Raw genomic sequence first — 18,281 nt, 5'->3', positions numbered from 1 at the left:
CGAACACAGTTCTAACAACAAAGTCTGTGATTGTTCCGACGTGCTGCCCCCACCCGGAGAGTTGTGTCACAGCTCGGATCCTCTTAAGTCAGGCCAGTTAGCCTAAGACTCAGCTTTCCTCATTGGCAAAATGGGGATCACAAAAGGACCGTCGCCCAAGGGTACAGTGAGACGGGATGGGATAACGCATATAAAATGCAAGGCGGAGGGGAGGGGTTGGTGCTGCCGCTTGGCAAATCTTCAACTCTCTGACGCATTCATTCCACAGACAGTCAGTGAGCTCGTCCCCTGGCCGGGCACCGTTCCAGACTCTGGAAATCAGACAGTGAACCGAAGTGCCCTGCCCGCACGGAGCTTACGCTCTGATGCAGACTGGTGAGGAGACAGGATATCTGGAAGGTAAAATATCAGAAACACACAGTATGTTGGAGAGGAAGAAGGAGAAAAGGCTGAGCGGGAGAGAGGGGGGAGGGGGCTGTGATTTTAGAGAGAGGAGGCCTCGTGGATGGGCGGATGTGGATGGGAGGATGGGAGGTGCCACAGCAAAGCGCCAAAAGACCGGAGACGGAGACGGGAGGGAGGGAGCCATGCCACTGCGGGGGGAAGAGTGTTCCTGGCAGAGAGATCCCAGAGAGGCTTCAAGGAGCCGAGGAAAAGGGGAGTGTGGCTCGAGAGGAGAGTGCGAGGAAGGAGCTACACAGATGTGCAGGGGGTAGAGGCAGAGAGGTGAGCGGGCCCTTCCGGGCCCTGGTGCACTCAGCTCTTTGGCTCTACACCAAGTGAAGGGAGAAGCCGTCAGAGGGTTCTAGAAAGACAAGTGATAGGGTCTGGCTCCAATTTTAAGAATTTTTTTAATGTTTATTTTTGAGAGACAGAGAGAGAGAGAGAGAGCACGAGCGTGAGCAGGGGAGGGGCAGAGACAGAGGGAGACACAGAATCCGAAGCGGACTCCAGGCTCTGAGCTGTCCGCGTAGAGCCCGAAGAGGGGCTCGAACCCACGAACGGTGAGATCATGACCTGAGCCGAAGTTGGAGGCTTAACTGACTGAGCCCCCCAGGCGCCCTGGCCCCTATTTTACACAGGCCACTCAGATGGCACTGTCGAGAAGAAGTGGAAGGGGACGAGGACGGAAGCCAGGAAGGCAGGCAGGAGGCTCTTTGCAGGCACCCAGGGCAGAGATGACAGTGGCTTAGACCAAAGGTAGTCAGAGTCTGGATATATTTTCCACGTGGAACCAAGAACTTGCCAAAGGCTCAGATGTGGGATGGGACGCGCCAGGAGGAGTTAAGGATGACTCCAAGGCTTCGGCCTAAGGAACTGGAAGAATGGAGTTGCCATTTGCTGGGGGGCAAGTGTCCAGAACGGAGGCTTCCTGACCACAGGCCCTGCAGAGCAATGAGAGATCCGGGGCGCTCTGGAAGCCAGTCCGAGAGACAGAATCAGGAAAGTGCATCGCTCACTGTGTTTCAGGGCAGGACTTCAGTCCCCGGGAGGGAAGCTGATAAAAAACAAGGCACAGGGATATGAGCAGGTTACCATGGGATTCTAGCTCCCAGGAACCAGACAAGAGTCCAGTGACCCGAGCTGAGGCACGAGGCCAACATGGTGACTGGAAGCCAAGTTACTGAGCGGGAGGCGGCCTCAGTCCCTCTGCCTCAGATGGGGCTGGGTCCTAGAGACGGCGGACAGGCTGGCTAGTCAGGGGGCAGGTGGCCCGGGAGCCTGGGACCGAAGCCAGAACGCAGACAGACCCGACTCCATCTGTACCCGCAGCCACATCATCAGCTGACGCTGGGGTAGGACACACTGATTCGAGACCTTGAACATGGGCAGGCCACCAGGCCAATCGCTCTGTGAACGGTCCAGGGGGGCCAAAACCCAAGTCTCTCCAAAAGGAGGTCCCACATTGCATGTGCCTGGGACCCGCATGGGGAGGGGCGAAAGGTAGGTCCCAGGAGGAGAAGGGTTAGGGGTGCCAGTTTCGCAGCAGCCTGCTAAACAAACGCCAGAAGTGTTGTGGGAGCCAGACGGGAGGGGCGGGGTGGGGGGGTGGAAGCGACCTCAGGGAGCAGGAGAGCAGGAGCCCAGACAGAGGGGTGAGGGGGAGGCCGCTCTTGGCCCGCAGCCTGGGAGGCTGGCGCTTACCAGTGCAAGGTTAAGCAGAGATTAGCGTGATTGGCCTGAGCGAGGTCTCTTTCGCTGCGCTTGTTCTCAGAGTCCTCGACGTTGATGAAATTGTTTTCCACACGCTCTCTTTCCTAGCTGGACGATAAGATATTCCCACCCAAATACAAAGAACTTCTTCTAAAGTTAAAGCAAGGAAGGGAACAATCTCCGAAGCGGCTCCTTGTCTGAGGATTTCGTCTGTGTATTTACTTTCACGTTTTCTTATAAAGATACATAGAATCACTTCGTGAGTTATTACAGAGAGCATAGTTTCTTCAGCTTGCGCTGAAGATGAAATCACACTTCTTTCCCGGCAACGAGAGGTTCGTACTTACTTTACCAACCAACTAGAAAGGAGTGGCCTTTGCAAAACTTCACACTTGTTAATATGGAAATATCTGTGCAAACTCCTGGGTTTTGCCTTGGGTCACCTATCTCTGATACAGATAGTCTATGCACATTTGTATGCCATAAATGAACAGCCATCTCAGTTTTCACAAAAGTTCTCCGTGTGAAAAAATAAATCAATTTACAAAGCAATGTACAAGAGCACTTGCAAGGAACCATGAAGCCCTGATCAAACAGGAGCCAGGCAGCCTCAGTCACTCACAGCCAAGGGACTCGACTGCGCCACAGCAGCCCCAAGGCCCATGTGATTAACTCTGTGCTTCAGTAAATATGCAAACTACTTTATGTCATGAACTTTGGAGTCATTGTGGAACAGTCAACACGTGGAATGCAGCATGTGCAAAGGCTTAGGATCTCTTACAGTTAAGGTAATGAATATTCAAAGCAAAATAAAAAAAACTGTCAGGTTAAATTTCTGTGCCAAAAAGCAACAAAGCCACATATATTAATAACCTTACAAATATTTCTACCCTGGCTGAATAATTCCCCCTTGGAAATCTACGATCACAAATACAGATGACTCATACACCAAGGTGTTTATTATTATATTGCTTATAATAAAGAAAAACTGGAATCAACCCAAATGCCCAACATATAGGGGGAGTGGTCGTAAGTCATATATGATGAAATATTTTGCTATTAAAATTATAAAGTATTCTAATAACATAGGGAAATAATGATTACATAATGGCTGAAATGAAAAAAAAAAACCCAACAGGATATAAATATAGAGAATATTACCTATGTACAAGTTGCACGAAAGTAACTTTTTTTTTTTTTTAACGTTTATTTATTTTTGAGAGACAGAGACAGAGCACAAGCGGGGAGAGGCAGAGAGAGAGGGAGACACGGAATACGCAGCAGGCTTCAGGCTCGGACATGGGGCTCAAACTCAGGAACGGCGAGACCATGACCTGAACAGAAATCGGACACTTAACCAACTGAGCCATCTAGGCGCCCCTGAAAATAACTTAAAAAAACCACATTAAGGAGAGCCTGGGTGGCTCAGTCAGTTGAGTGTCCGACTTCTGCTCAGGTCATGATCTCATGGTTCATGGGTTCGAGCCCCGCGTCAGGCTCTGTGCTGACAGCTCGGAACCTGGAGCCTGCTTCGGATTCTGTGTCTCTCTCTCTCTCTGCCCCTAACCCACTCACATTCTGTCTCTGTCTCTCTCAAAAATAAATAAACAGGGGCGCCTGGGTGGCGCAGTCGGTTAAGCGTCCGACTTCAGCCAGGTCACGATCTCGCGGTCCGTGAGTTCGAGCCCCGCGTCAGGCTCTGGGCTGATGGCTCGGAGCCTGGAGCCTGTTTCCGATTCTGTGTCTCCCTCTCTCTCTGCCCCTCCCCCGTTCATGCTCTGTCTCTCTCTGTCCCAAAAAAAAAAAAAAAAAAAAAAAAACGTTGAAAAAAAATAAACATTAAAGAAAAGAATAATAATAAAAAATAAAAAACCACATTAAAGTGGTAATTTTTGTTGATGAAATATGTTTTCTGTTCCCTTTTAATTTTTACATATTGTCCAAATTGTGTGCAGTGAGCATGTATTACTTTTATAATGAACAACAAAGACCAACAGGCTGTAAATGGATACAATGTATTACTTTTCCTGAATGTAAAAGTTTAAAAATGGGAGCTGAAGAAGAAAAGGAAGCCCAGAATCAATGTTTTTCAGCTGTAGTCCTTGCATCTGTGATCTGTCCATCAAGCTTAGTTAGTTATAAGCTTCTTAAATGGACATTTTCTCAATTATCCTCATAAACCCGATAATACCTCATTCATAACAGGCACTCGATAAATATTAATTAATGAATAAAGTCAGGGCAAGTTACAGCAGCTGTTTACTATAATGGAAAAGTGATTTCAACAGTCAAACACGTATTTTCCTTGCACGGAGGTATGTCTGCACAGGATAAGAAGGCTTGGCTGTGGGGGTTGTAGTCTGGCAAGCAACGGGAACAGAGTTTTGCCGCATGGAACAGCAGAAACATGAGAGTGCCAGAAGGCACAGCACCCTGTGACCAGCGGTTCTCAAACACATTTTCTGCCCCCACACGGGACACTCAGTGTTTGGATGAGGGACCCGTGTTCCAACCGGTGTCCCCGGGCCGTGCCCAACCCTGGGGGCGCAGGGCAGCCTTCTGTGGGCACTCTCCACCTCCCAAAACTGGAATGAACAGCAATAACGATACGGTGGGGATAACCCGGACATAGCTCTAATGGCTTTCTAAAAATACGTTTTCCCGACTCAAATTAAACCTGTAAGTTTTAGCTGTTAGTAAGAACAAGTTAACCTGTGACACATCTCGCAGTGCGGAGAGTCGCCCGGGCCGGGAGCCACCCGAGCAACAGCAACAGTGACAGGGGCACATTCCAGGCTCAGCATCACCCGCTGAGGGAGGTCCCATCACACCCACCCCCACTCCCCCTGTGCAGAAACGGAGAGGAGGCTGGAACAGGACTGGCAGGTGGCAGGACTGGAAGTCACACCCATGGTACAGGAGCAGCTCCAGAGGCGAGGACAGCGGGGCGGGGGCGGGGGGGGGGGGGGGGGAGGGACAATCCTGAGAGTCAGACGCCCCCACACGGTCCCCGTGCGCTGGGCTCTGCTCTAAGACTGTTAGATACATTGACTCATTTATTCCTCACAGCAAAACTCTGATGTTAGCATTGCTACCATCCCCCCTGCACAGCTGAGGAAACTGAGGCGGGGGGGGTGGGGGGGGTGGGGGGGGATGTTAAATGATCCACCCGAGGCCACACAGCTGGGAAGCAGCAGAGGCCAGATTTGGAAGTCAGAGTCTGGACTTCCGGCCATCGTACTGTGTAGCCTCTGTATTGCCCTAAAGCCTTTTTTTTTTTTTTTAAGTTTTTTTTAATGTTTACTTATTTATTTTGAGAAAGAGAAAGCATGGTGCACATGAGCGGGAGAGGGGCAGAGAGAGAGAGAGAGAGAGAGAGAGAGAGAGAGAGAGAGAGAGAATATCCCAAGTAGGCTCCAAGCTGTCAGTACAGAACCCGATGCAGGGCTCGAACCCGTGAGCCATGAGATCACGACCTGAGCAAAAATCAAGAGTCAGATGCTCAGCTGACTGAGCCACCCAGGCAGCCCTGCCCTAAAGCTTGAATTTGTAAACAAACCTCATGTTGGCACGTTTAGTCCTCACTGAGCTTTTCACTGGTTTCATCCGACAGATGGATTCTCAGAAGTTCTCATCTCTTGCAACTTTTCTGGCATGGAAACTTTAAATTACTGTATACAAGTGCATTCTAAAGGGGCTATTTGGAGCCCCCGTGCTATGCTTGACCCTCCCGGCCGTGAATAACCGGGAGCATGTGAGAGGCGGAATGAACGTGGCACTGCTCCAGACTCCTTGTTCGAGTGCCTGTGGATGCAGATGTTTGTAATTCGGTGTGTGGTTCCCAGCCCCGTGCACGGTTTCAGAGACCTCCGTTCCCGACAGCTAGAGATTCATGAGTTGTCTACTTTCCTCTTTCACTTCCTAAGTCCACTATTCAATACGTAGCGTTAGATTAAAAGGAAGGGAAAAGTATCGCCCAAATCTGTATTAAAAATACAGCTACTATATTCTTGGTCACAGTTCCTATTTTGGGGCAGATGCGCATTCCGAAGCTATTAAACAAGCCCCTTTCTGTGTGTCTCACTATTTCCTCAAGCAGAAGAGGCGAACATGCTTTTGGGAGTCAGAAGTCAAAGGTAAACCAGTGAGCAAATCCAACACAGAGATAGTTAAAGAAACAAACCAACAAAAAAATCATGGTTGCAAAATGCATGTAGTTTGAGGTACAGACTCCTAAGCAGAATTTAGGGACCAGGTCAGAAAATTGCCATTCTCCAAAAAAGAAACTAAGACATAACATAAAATAGGTATTGGTCATCAGTGAAAATCTTTCCTGGGAATAAAACACGCTAAAATAACGTGTGAATGTCTCCAAACTCTCATGCAGAAGGTCACTGCCCTATCTTGTCATATCTGCTGGTATTGGGATAAAAGGGTATTGTTTCATGGCTGGTAGAGAGCATGCTGTACCCAAGAGCAGCAGTGGCTAAGGTTTATGACCTTGGGAACAAAATTCCCTCTCACTTTTAACTTTGGAGCCGATGACTGTGCCACAGAAGCCACGGGGCTGTGACGAACGAGCATACATAAGCAGAGATTGGTGAGTGGCTTGGGAAGGAATCACTTATCTCTACATCCTAGCTCCCTTAGCTCACTCCAGCTCTCAAATCCCTTGGTGTCTCCTCCGTGCCCCCCGTTATCTACAGGTAAACATGACTGTCCCTATTTTCCATGTGAACAAGCAGGCTGAGAGAGGTTGAGGACGTGCCCAGGGTCACAGCCCAGCACGCAGGCCCCTCCTGCCACCGGAGCCTTCTCCTGGGGAGCACCCAGTGGAGGCAGAGGCCGGCGGGCGGCCCATTCACGCCTCATGTCGCTGCCAAAGCTCCAGGGGGCAAAAGAACCGACGAGGGACCCTCAGGAACTACGAGGCGCTGGGGGCTGAAGGCAGACACAGACAGACTGTCTAAAGAAGGACAGGCGGTACAAAGGGCAGCTTCGAGGCTTCTATGGACACCCCCTCATCTGTGACTCAAGACCTCACCCTACATGGACCACTCACGGCCGAGGCCAGGCAGCCTGCCTGGGGGGAGGGGCAGTGGCCCCGTGCAGGCCACCAACCCTCAGGGCACAAAGCTGGTTTCCTGCACCTCATACAGAACGTGTTCTATTTCCGCCACCATAGCAGGTACTTAAGAAATACGTGCTGAACTTATTTACCATTTATCGGCCTGTCAGTTAACGAGAAGTGAAAAGGAAGAGTAGTGAACGCCTCTCTTGGAGGGGAGAGGGGACAGGAGAACACAAAGCCGTCCCGGGTGGGTCTATTTGTTTATTTTGAGGGAGAGAGATCAAGCAGGGGAGGGGCAGTGAGAGAGGGAGAAGGACAGAGAACTCCAAGCAGGCTCCATGCTGTCAGCACAGAACCCGACCCAGGGATCGAACCCACAAACCATGAGATCACAACCTGAGCTGAAATCAAGAGTGGGACGCTTACGGGACTGGACCACCAGGTGCCCCTACAAGCATCCTCTTTTGAAACGCATGTGCCTCTGAGACTCAGAGGAGGCTGAGTTTGTTTTGGTATGCAATTTAATCAGAATTTTTCTTACAATCCAAGTAAGCACTTTAGCCAGGACACAGAAATCTGACTGGCTGGTGAAGGGAAGGAGGGCGGGAGGATGGTTCTGAAGCTGGGCTGGGAGGGGAAGGGGAAGCCTGGGCTGGGCTGGGCTGGGCTGGGCTGGGCTGGGCTGGGCTGAGACTGGGGCCCAGAGCTCAGCGTGAGGACACTCCCACCACCCCGGCAGCCACCAGCCATAGGGCTGTGTGACCGAGCAACTGGACTGTGAATGTTATTTCATCTTCATTAATTGAAAGGTAAAGAGCCACCTCTGGCGAGTGACCACCATAACTGGAGAGCGTGGGCCCTGGGGGTGTGGGGAGAGGAAGTAAGAAGAGGTCTGAACAAAAAGAGTGGAAAGCGGTAAGTACAAACTTCCTCCTTCAAAAGTGTCCCTAAGCACTACTTGTGTCAATGACCGATGGGAGCTTTGGACACCAGTTTCCAAAGCCCTTCTGTTTTCATTCTGCATTCATCGAATCCTTGTATCAACTCTTATCAAGTGACTGTCATTACCATCACAGGGTTCAGGGAATTGTATGATGTGCCTAGGGGGACTCGGGGACGGTGGTCTGCAGCCCCTCCAGAGCTTTCAAGGTGGCATCGAGGAACCTCAGCTCTTCCCTTCGGAGCGAAGGACTACAAGATGTTCACCTACCCGTCCTGCCCTCCGCTATCTGCGAGCAGACTCAGAGAGCATCAATCCGTCTTGTTTCACCACCTAGCTTCTCACCTGCTTGGAGTTCAGCTCCGGAGGCTGGGAGAGTCCCTCGTGCCATTGGGTGGGCAGGCAGAGCTCAGTGCTCCATGCAAACCCGCTTCTGCCCCCCCCTCCCCGGGTCCTCTCAGGCCCTCACAGCCTTCAGTGTGGAGGACAAGAGCCAGCAGAGCTGAGAGCTGAGTCTGGCTGTAGGAAGTGAAGGTGTTTCAGATGCTACATGCTGACGCCTATACCCTACTTATGATATTACTCTGAAATTCCAAGAAGCGGCTCTCGAGGTCTGGAATTCAAATACGTGGACAGGACTGGATTTTCTACATGAGGACACAGGAGGATTCAAAAGCTGCTACAAGACTGCTAAAGGGAGCTAAGCAAAGGTTTCAGATAACTCCCTGTCTGCCTGTCCAAACTAATACCAAGTTACTGAAACACTGTCCACAATTTCCTTTGGATACATTTTACAGATCCAGAAAACCAGCCATAGGAAGTTGAGGCAACCATTTCTTTTTTATATTTAATACAAGCTTATAAATAAGTATAAATCATCTCAGGCCAACAGCTCTTCACAGGGGATCAAGATACATGCAAATATGACTGTTTAATATGATTGAAATCTTCCCTAATGGAAGTGTTTTAAGAAAGTGAACCTGGGGCACCTAGGTGGCTCAGTCGGTTGAGCGTCTGACTTCAGCTCAGGTCATGATCTCACGGTTCGGGGGTTCGAGCCCTGCGATGGGCTCTGTGCTGACAGCTCAGAGCCTGGAACCTGCCTCGGATTCTGTGTCTCCCTCTCTCTCTGCCCCTCACCCGCTCATCCTCTGTTCCTCTTGCTCTCTCTCAAAAGTAAATAAACATTAAAAAACAGAAAAGCAAAAACTCCTAGAAAAATGAGATGAGCCCCCAGACAACAATAGCCCCAAAGGCTTTTGTGAAGATTAAATTATCTAGGCAGAGTTTAATGAAGTGTATGGTCCACAGCATATCCTCAATAAATGCTGGCTATTATCAACAGTATTTTTGGACTAAGATTACTACTAATGTTTTCCATGTGTTGGAATTTGATAATAGTATCTTTTGCCAGTCATTTTTTTTTTTTAAAGAATCTTATAAAAATTAGAAAAGAAAGCCATAAAAATGGAACTAGGAGCCAAAGAGTGTTTAAGTTCTGGTCTTCTCCCACACTTACTGTGCACATTCTGGGCCTCATTATACGCTCTCACATGGGCAGCAGGCCTCAAGAAAATCACCAGCGCGGACCTGGCCTTCCACATCTTTCCTGCCACACGGCACGGCTTTCTCCCTTTGGCTACCAGATTGTTCCCTAAATTAGCTAGAACTTACAGACCCTCAGTTATCAACAAGATGACGCAATTTTGTTAAAATGTAGCGATCAGGAACGTAAAAAGCGCCATGAGTTTTTAGTGATACAATTTGAAAGGACGAGGCAGGATGCATGGAGGCTGGGAGAGGCTATAACTACGCCCGGCTAGCCAGCCCTCTCTCTGCGGCTGCCTGACAATCAGGCCACACACCAGCAGGTGCCTTAGCTGTGAGGCAGGCTAGGCTGGCTCAAGGCTGACATATGGCTGGCTCTCCCCTAGCCCAGAGACACATCCCGAGCCTTCAGAGATGCCACCTCCTTCTCTCTGCCCTCAGTGTACAGACGCCAGGCCCTGCCCAGAGCTGTAACTCTAGCCAGCCCCCCACCCCCCGACTGATGGCCCACCCCTCGCTGAGGATCATCAGAAGGCAGCCTGAGAAGCTAGGTTTGCTTTACTCATCTGATAAGTTTCTGTCCTCTGCAAAAGGGCCCAATGGGTTAAAGGAAAAGAATGTGCTTTTACATCTTCCATTAGGACAGAAAATTGGTCTGTCACCAATATTAAAATAGTACTGTGGTTACCAAACTAATGTAGTGAAGGTCAAGTAAAAAAATGGATGTGAAAACATTTGGGAAACTCCAAAGTGATCTATAAACATAAAAGGGAGAGGACTGTGTCTAAATAAATAATTATAAGCAACTTAACTTGAATCAAAATCTGTGCTTCTATACCGTGTTTATGGATTGGGAGACTCATTATTATTGAGACGTCACTTCCCCCTTCCCCCCCAACCTGATATACAGATCGCATGCAATCCCGTCTAAAATCGCAGCAGGCTTTCTTTGTAGAAATCGACAACATTGACTCTGAAGTTGTGTGGATAAAAGAACTACAATAAACCACACAACACTGGGGAAAAAAAAAAAAAAAAAAACACCCTTGTAGGAGTCTCACTACCTGATTCCAAGCCTGCCTGTAAAGGTAAGGCTTTCAATCCAGACAATGTGTGGTATGGGGGTGCCTGGGTGGCTCATTCGGTTAAGCATCCGACTTTGGCTCAGGTCATGATCTCACGGTTTGGGAGTTCAAGCCCCGCGTCGGGCTCTGTGCTGACGGCTCAGAGCCTGGAGCCTCCTCGGATTCTGTGTCTCCCCCTCTCTCTGGCCCTCCCCCACTGATGCTCTGTCTCTCTCTCTCTCTCAAAAATAAAAACATTAAAAAAAAACAAAAAGAGTGTGGTATGAGGATCCCACTTATATACGGAATCTTAAAAAGGGGAAGGAGGGGATAAGATGGGTAAAGGAACTCAAGGGGTATAAATTTCTAGTTGTAAAATAAAGTCATGAAGACATAATGTACAGCATGGTGACTACAGTTAATAAAACTGTATTGCCTATTTGAAGGTTGCTAAAGAGAGTAAATCTTAATTTCTCATTATAAAAAATTTTTTTTTTCTGTTTGGTGACAGAAATTAACTAGTCTTACTGTAGTGATCATTTTACAACACATACAAATATCAAATCACTACATTCTACTCCTAAAACTAATATAACGTTACATGTCAATTATACCTCAATTTTTTAAGAACATGTGGTTTTAGGGGCCTGGCTGGCTCAGTCAGTAGAGCATGCAACTCTTGACCGCGGGGCTGTGGGTTCAAGCCCCATACTGGGCGTAGAGATTACTTAAAAATAAAATCTTTACAATATTAATTTTTTAAAAAGTATGGCATTAGCAAAATGAGGAATATGAAGATGAATGGAACAGAAGATAGAGTCTAGAAACAGAGACCCACGCATACATGGTCCATCGATTTTCAACAAAGATGCCAAGGCAATTCGATAGGGAAAGAAAAGTCTTCTCACAAATGATGCCGGCGCAATTCAACATCCACGGGCAAAGAGAGTGGTCTTCAACCCGTACTTTGTACTATGTTAAAAAAAAATAATAATAACTTGAAATATCTAGGTGTACAACCCAAAACCATAACACTTCCAGAAGCACACACAGGGAAAACATCTTTGTGACCTTGAGTTAAGCAAATAATTCTTAGATAAGACACGAAAGGCATAAGTCATAAAACGACAGAACTGATAAACTGGACTTCATCAAAATTAAAAACTTCTGGGGCGCCTGGGGGGCTCAGTCGGTTAAGCGTCCAACTTCGGCTCAGGTCATGATCTCACAGTTCGCGGGTTCAAGCCCCGTGTCGGGCTCTGTGCTGACGGCTCGGAGCCTGGAGCCCGCTCTGGATTCTGTGTCTCCCTCTCTCTGCCCCTCCCCTGCTCGGGCTCTGCCTCTCTCTCAAAAACAAATAAACATTAAAAAAAAACCCAAAAAACAAACTTCTGCTTTTCAAGACTTTGTTGGGAAAAGAAGACAAGCCACAGACAGGGAGAAAATAGCTGCAAATGCGTATCTCCCAAGGAAACGGCATCCAAACATGAAGAACTCTCACAACTCAGTAATAGGGAAATGAGCAACTCAAGTTAAAAATTAGGCAAAAGTTTGGGGCGCCTGCGCGGCTCAGTTGGTTGAGCATCTGGCTTCAGCTCAGGTCGTGATCTCATGGTTGGCGAGTTCAAGCCCAGTGGCGGGCTCTGTGCTGTCAGCCCAGGGAGCCTTCTTCAGATCCTCTGTCCCCTCCTCTGTCTGCCCCTCCCCAGCTTGCACTCTCACTGTCTCTCTCTCAAAAATAAACATTAAGAAATAATAAGAAGAAGATAGCACAACACATGCACTAGAACGACAAAAATCTTTTAAACTGAACTTCCATCACCTCACACCCATTAGGACGACCGCTATTAAACAAACAAACAAAAACAGAAAAGGACAAGTGTTGGCGAGGATGTGGACAAACTGGACCCTCGTGTACTGCTGGGCAGAACACAAAATGGTGCGGACACGGTGGAAAATGGTATGGCTGTTACTCAAGATATTTAAAATCCAATTACCATCTGATCCAGCAAGGTCATTTCTGACGACACACCCGGAAGAACTGAAATCAGGGTCTCTAAGAGACGTTTTCACACCAATGTTCGCAGTGGCGTTATTCACAGTAGCCAAGAGGTAGAAGCAACCCGAATGTCCGTGACGGGTGAGCGGATAAACAAAATGTGTCTATACATACGATGCAATGCTACTGTGCCTTGAATAAAACAGAAGTCTTGTCACGTGCTACCATACGGATGAGCCTTGAGGACACCTGCTAAGTGAAATAAGCCAGTCGGGAGAAGACAAGTACTGTAGGACTCCACTGACACGAAGCGCCCGGAGCACTCAAATTCAGAGGCTGAAAGGAGAGTGGTGGTTACGAGGGCCCCGGGGAGGAGGGAGTGGGGAGTGGTGGTTTAATGGGGACAGAGCTTCAGTTGTGTAACATGAAAGCGTTCTGGAGATTGGCTGCACAACCATGTGAATATACTTGACACTGTATATATGACACTGTACTCGAACTGGACACTTAAAAATGGTTAAGATGGTAAATTTTATGTTGTGTTTTTCCCACAATCAAAAAACAAACCCCTGAAATATTGGAGTACAAAGTGCTGGAAAGCAGGGCAGAACCACTGGGGCTCTCTCTTGTACCTCCTGGTGGGAATGTGAAACAGCACAGGCACGTTGTAAGACGGTTTGGCAGCTTCTTATAAGGTTGAAGCTGCACGTGCCATGTCACCCAGCAGTTCCACTCCTAGGTATTTACACAAAAACTATACGTGAATACCTTTATTCACAAATGCCAAAGTGTGGAAATAATCCAAACGCCCGTTAACTGATGAGAGGATAACGGAACCCTAGCACCCCCATATAATGGAATAGAAAGCAATAAAAAGGAATAAACTCCAGATAAACGCAATGCAGGGAGTTAATTATGTTCCCCTGAAAAGATATGCTCAAGCCCGAATCCCCAGTACCTGTGAATGTGATCTTATTTGGAAACAGAATCTTCGCAGATAAAATCAGACTACAATGGGATCATACTGGATTAGAGTGGGCCCTTGATCCAGGGACTGGTGTCTTTAAAAGAGAAGGGGGAGGGAGCTTTGGACACAGAGACACCTACAAACAGGAAGGTCAGAGGGAAGGAGGCAGAGGCTGGAGTGAGCAGCTGCAAGCCAAGGGACACCAAGGAACCAACAGAAGCTAGGAAGAGGCAAGGCAGGATTCTCCCCTGGAGCCTTCCGAGAGCAGGGCCCAACCGACACCCTGATCTCAGACTTCCAGCCTCAGAGACTAGACTTCTGCTGTCGTAAGCCCCCCAGCTCATGGCAGCTCTAGAAAACTCATTCATGCAACAATGTGGATGCTTCCCAAATGCGATCTGCTCAGTGAAAGAAGAGCTTGTAAAATTACACACTTTTGATGGGGGGTGGGAGGGAGGGGAGGGTGGGTGATGGGTATTGAGGAGGGCACCTTTTGGGATGAGCACTGGGTGTTGTATGGAAACCAATCTGTCAATAAATTTCATATATAAAAAAAAAATTACACACTTTTGATTCCCTTTATAGGACACGCTGGGACAGGCTAAACGACAGAGCAGTGGTTTCCAGGGGCTGGAGGTGGGGGGTGGAGCCAGATTACAAAGGGACACGAAGGAACTTCCGGGGGATGATGGAACTCTTCTGTATCTTGACTACGGTGGTGATTATACAACACAGACCTGTATGCCTGAGACAGGCTAATCGTATTGTAGGCAAATTACACCTCAAAAAAGCTTACTTAAAAAAAAATCTGGGGGCGCCTGGTTGGCACGTGACTCTTGATCTCCCGGCCATGAGTTCAAGCCCCACACTGGGTGTGGAGCCTACTTAAAACAAACCTGTTTTCTTTTGAAATCTGTATTCCTAGGATTCCTTTTTCTTCTCAATTTGTCAAGAATCCTGGGAAGAAGGCTCCCACTGGGCTAACCGGGGATGATACGGGCATCAAAGTAACTAATAGTTACAGACTAACCCACTGAATTAAAGAAGAAGCCACAAAACTGGATATTCAAAAATAAATAAAAAGATGTAAGGAAGCCTGATAAGGAGCAGGACATGGTATCTCCTCACAAAGCGTCTGTTCATTACAAAGGGAACGAGTAACTTTAATGCAAAGAGGCAGGGCACAAACTCCACCTTAACTGATAGAAGTGAACACCATCAGTGGTAGGACGAAAGAAAATGACCCACTCGAGGGGACACAGTAACAGCATCATTCTGTGCCACTCCTGCCAAAGACGCATAATCTGACTTGGATCACAAACATCAGACAAGCCCCAAATGAGGGACATTCTACAAAATTCCTGGCTAATGGTCTTCAAAAGTGGCCAGATCACAAAAGTCAAAAAAAAAACCAAAACATATTTTTAATGTCAAAGATAAAAGACTGACTGAAAAACCGTTCCAGACTGAAGGAGACTGAGGACAATAACTAAACACATGTGATTCTGAACTGGATCCTTCTGCTAGGAAGGGCCGTAAGAGGCCACGCAGTGAAACCACATGTGAACGGGGTCTGTGGATCAGGCGGTAATAACATTCCACTGTTAATTTTCTGATTTTGATGGCTCTGTTTGGGTTATGAGTGACGACGTCCTTGCTTACAGGAAAATACACAGTGAAATACTCTGGGCTGATAGAGCATCAGGTTCACAACTTAGTCTCTCAAGGGGTAAAAAAAGAAAATAAAAAAGTGCGGGCGCCTGGGTGGCTCAGTGGGTTGAATCTCGGACTTCAGCTCAGGTCATGATCTCACGGTTCATGCGTTTGAGCCCCGCATCGGGCTCTGTGCGGACAGCTCGGGGCCTGGAACCTGCTTCGGATTCTGTGTCTCCCTCTCCCTCTCTGCCCCTCCCCCGCTTGCGCACACACTCGCTCTCTCTCTCTCTATATATATATATCAAAAATAAAATAAAAACATGAAAAAAAATTTTTTTTTGTTATTTGTACTGAACTTCCAATTTTTCTGTAAATTTGTGATTGTTTCAAAGCAATGAAAGTATCCAAAGAAAGAATCCTGAGAGGGTCAAGGGCTGTTAGTTCATCCCATTCGTTCCCCTTTGCAACAGGGCAGGGGCAGGATGGGAAGTTCTATATTCCTCTGAAGTTGACTACAAAGTACCACAAAATCAGGATCTCAAACACAGCAAACCTCGACAAAGACGATTTCAGAAGCCAGAAATCCAGCATAAAGCAGAGATCTACTTTATCTGGATACGGAATGATCCAGTAGGCCCATGTAGAAGAGCATGTGATCTATAGAGGCAGATCCCCAAATACAGGCAACACTACAGTGAGATTCCATATCAATATGGTAAAGACGAGACTCCAGTGTAATAAGGCACAAATACGGTCATATTATACTTTTTCTAATAACCATTATATTTAAGAACTCCTATTAGCACTCCCATTTGATCAAATGGAAGTCTCCATTTTAAAGACTACTTTTGCCCTACGGGACATCATCAAACAAGTGAGCCCGGCTTTTACAACAAAGAAAGACGACAGCACTTTGAAAATGGGAGTCGCTCAAATAAATCAACGTATGCTCTGTCTTAAAGTTTATATCCCAACTTGAACACCAAATCTTAAATTGTCTAATTGGAACGACAGGCTTCTGGTTTCTGAGAGACTAGGGTACCTAAGTAATTCTCACTTGGATCTTAACAACAGCATCCCACACCACTGTCTGAAGTATCAATTCCACGTTGTTCCGTACAAGACTCTCCACTGGATATGAGTGATTGAAGCACCCTATGACCTTGCACTAATCTAAGTGCAAAAGACACCACGTATCTGTGCCTTAGATCCGTACCGTCCAAGACGGCCGAAAACCACCACATGAAAGCAGTGAACTATGGCGAGTCTGAACGGAGACGGGCTGTAAGCATACAGCACCCACCAGATTTCAAAGACTGATTTCAAAAAGAACGTGACATATCTCCTTTGTGTTTGTTGTGCTGCTTCTATGTTGACGTGACATTTCTGATATACTGGTTAAATAACTAAGTCATTTAAACAATATTGAAATTAATGACACCTGTTTCTTTTTCTTTACTGTGGCTCCTAGAAAGGTTTGAATTACGCATGTGGCTCACAGCATGTCTCTACCGCACAGGGCAGCCTCAGACCGCTGGCCCGTGAGATAACACTATCTCATGCTGCAGGAACTAGGAAAAAGAATGGTCGACTTCCCAGAAGAACACTGAACTGCATCCTTCAAGATCTCATCTTTGTAAGGACAACCTCTAGCTATCTTTTTTTTTTTTTTTTTTTTTTTTTACACTCGCTTCAGCCTGAAGAAAGGAAGTATCTGGAGGTACCTGGAACTCTGGCACACTGCTCCGCAGCTGGCTCACGTTTGGTAAGGATCCTCCGTGGTACTGCGTAAGGCGGAGCTGCTGAAGCTTCTGAAATTGGACCTGGAAACAAAGAGATTTCAAGACGGGTGAGACAGGACAGCAAAGATCTGAGAGGAGCATCGATGTGCGGTGTTTTGTAGTAAAATGGTTCAAGAGTAAAAGTCTTGGTTTCGATTCCTCTTCTACCTTTTCCTACCTGAAATCTTCAGGTTTCCAGTGCTTTCTGATTCTTTTTAAATAGTATTCCACTAAATTCCGCTAAAAAAATTCTTTTTTTTTTTAATGTTTGTTTATTTTTGAGAGAGAGCAAGCCAGAGAGGGGCACACACACACACACACACAGAGAGAGAGAGACAGAGAGAGAGAGAGAGAGAGAGGATCTGTGCCAACAGCAGAAGAGCTCAATGCAGAGCTCGAACCCACAAACTGTGAGATCATGGCCTGAGCTGAAGTTGGACGCTTAACCAACTGAACCACCCAGGTACCCCACTTTCCGGTTTTTGATTAGCCTATTTTGGGGGAAGAATTTACCCACGTTCCAAATGTCCCATGCACCGTGATAGTGAGGTCTCTGCAAGGCCTTTGAGTACGTGTGTAGGTGTGCAGGCACAATCTTTAACGGCAATAAAAGAATTTCTTAAAGGAAATCTAAGCCACACTCGGTGACTCTAACACATTAGCTGTTTTCCCTTCTACGTGCTCTTGTCTCCATCTACATGTATAATAGTTGCACAGCGGTAATCATAGCCACAATCTTTCATGCCTACATCTTAACTTTTTTCTGTGATATTTAAAAAAAATTTTTTTTAACATTTATTTATTTTTGAGAGACAGAGCATGAGCAGGGGAGGGGCAGAGAGAGAGGGAGACACAGAATCCGAAGCAGGCTCCAGGCTCTGAGGTGTTTGTTAGCACAGAGCCCGACGCGGGGCTCGAACTCACGGACCGCGAGACCATGACCTGAGCCGAAGTCGGATGCTCAACCGACTGAGCCACCCAGGCGCCCCTTTTCTGTGATATTAATCTTTTTGAACAGCCATATAGAATTTCTTCTTCTGCATCATTTCTTTAGAACACATGCCAAAGGGTGAGTACTAAGTCTCTGGGTATGGGCCTTTA

The 18,281-nt window shown here is 47.3% G+C and overlaps 1 protein-coding gene across 3 annotated transcripts in view; it reads right to left on the bottom strand.

Annotated features, from left to right (window-relative positions):
* CRTC3 (CREB regulated transcription coactivator 3) overlaps positions 1-18,281 on the bottom strand; it is a 100,869-nt gene that overhangs the window by 72,645 nt on the left and 9,943 nt on the right. For all 3 annotated transcript variants that reach the window (XR_003969292.1, XM_030317326.1, XM_030317325.1), the window contains exon 2: positions 17,124-17,222. Coding sequence is in view for 2 of the 3 variants with exons in the window: in XM_030317326.1 (XP_030173186.1) it covers positions 17,124-17,222 (99 nt within the window). In the remaining variant the exon portion in view is untranslated. The remainder of the gene's footprint in view (positions 1-17,123; positions 17,223-18,281) is intronic.

This window comes from Lynx canadensis, chromosome B3 (genome assembly GCF_007474595.2).
Source record: "Lynx canadensis isolate LIC74 chromosome B3, mLynCan4.pri.v2, whole genome shotgun sequence".
NCBI classification, from domain to species: Eukaryota; Metazoa; Chordata; class Mammalia; order Carnivora; family Felidae; genus Lynx; species Lynx canadensis.
The sequence above is the reverse complement of the archived record's forward strand: the minus strand, read 5'-3'. Positions and strand labels throughout refer to the sequence as shown.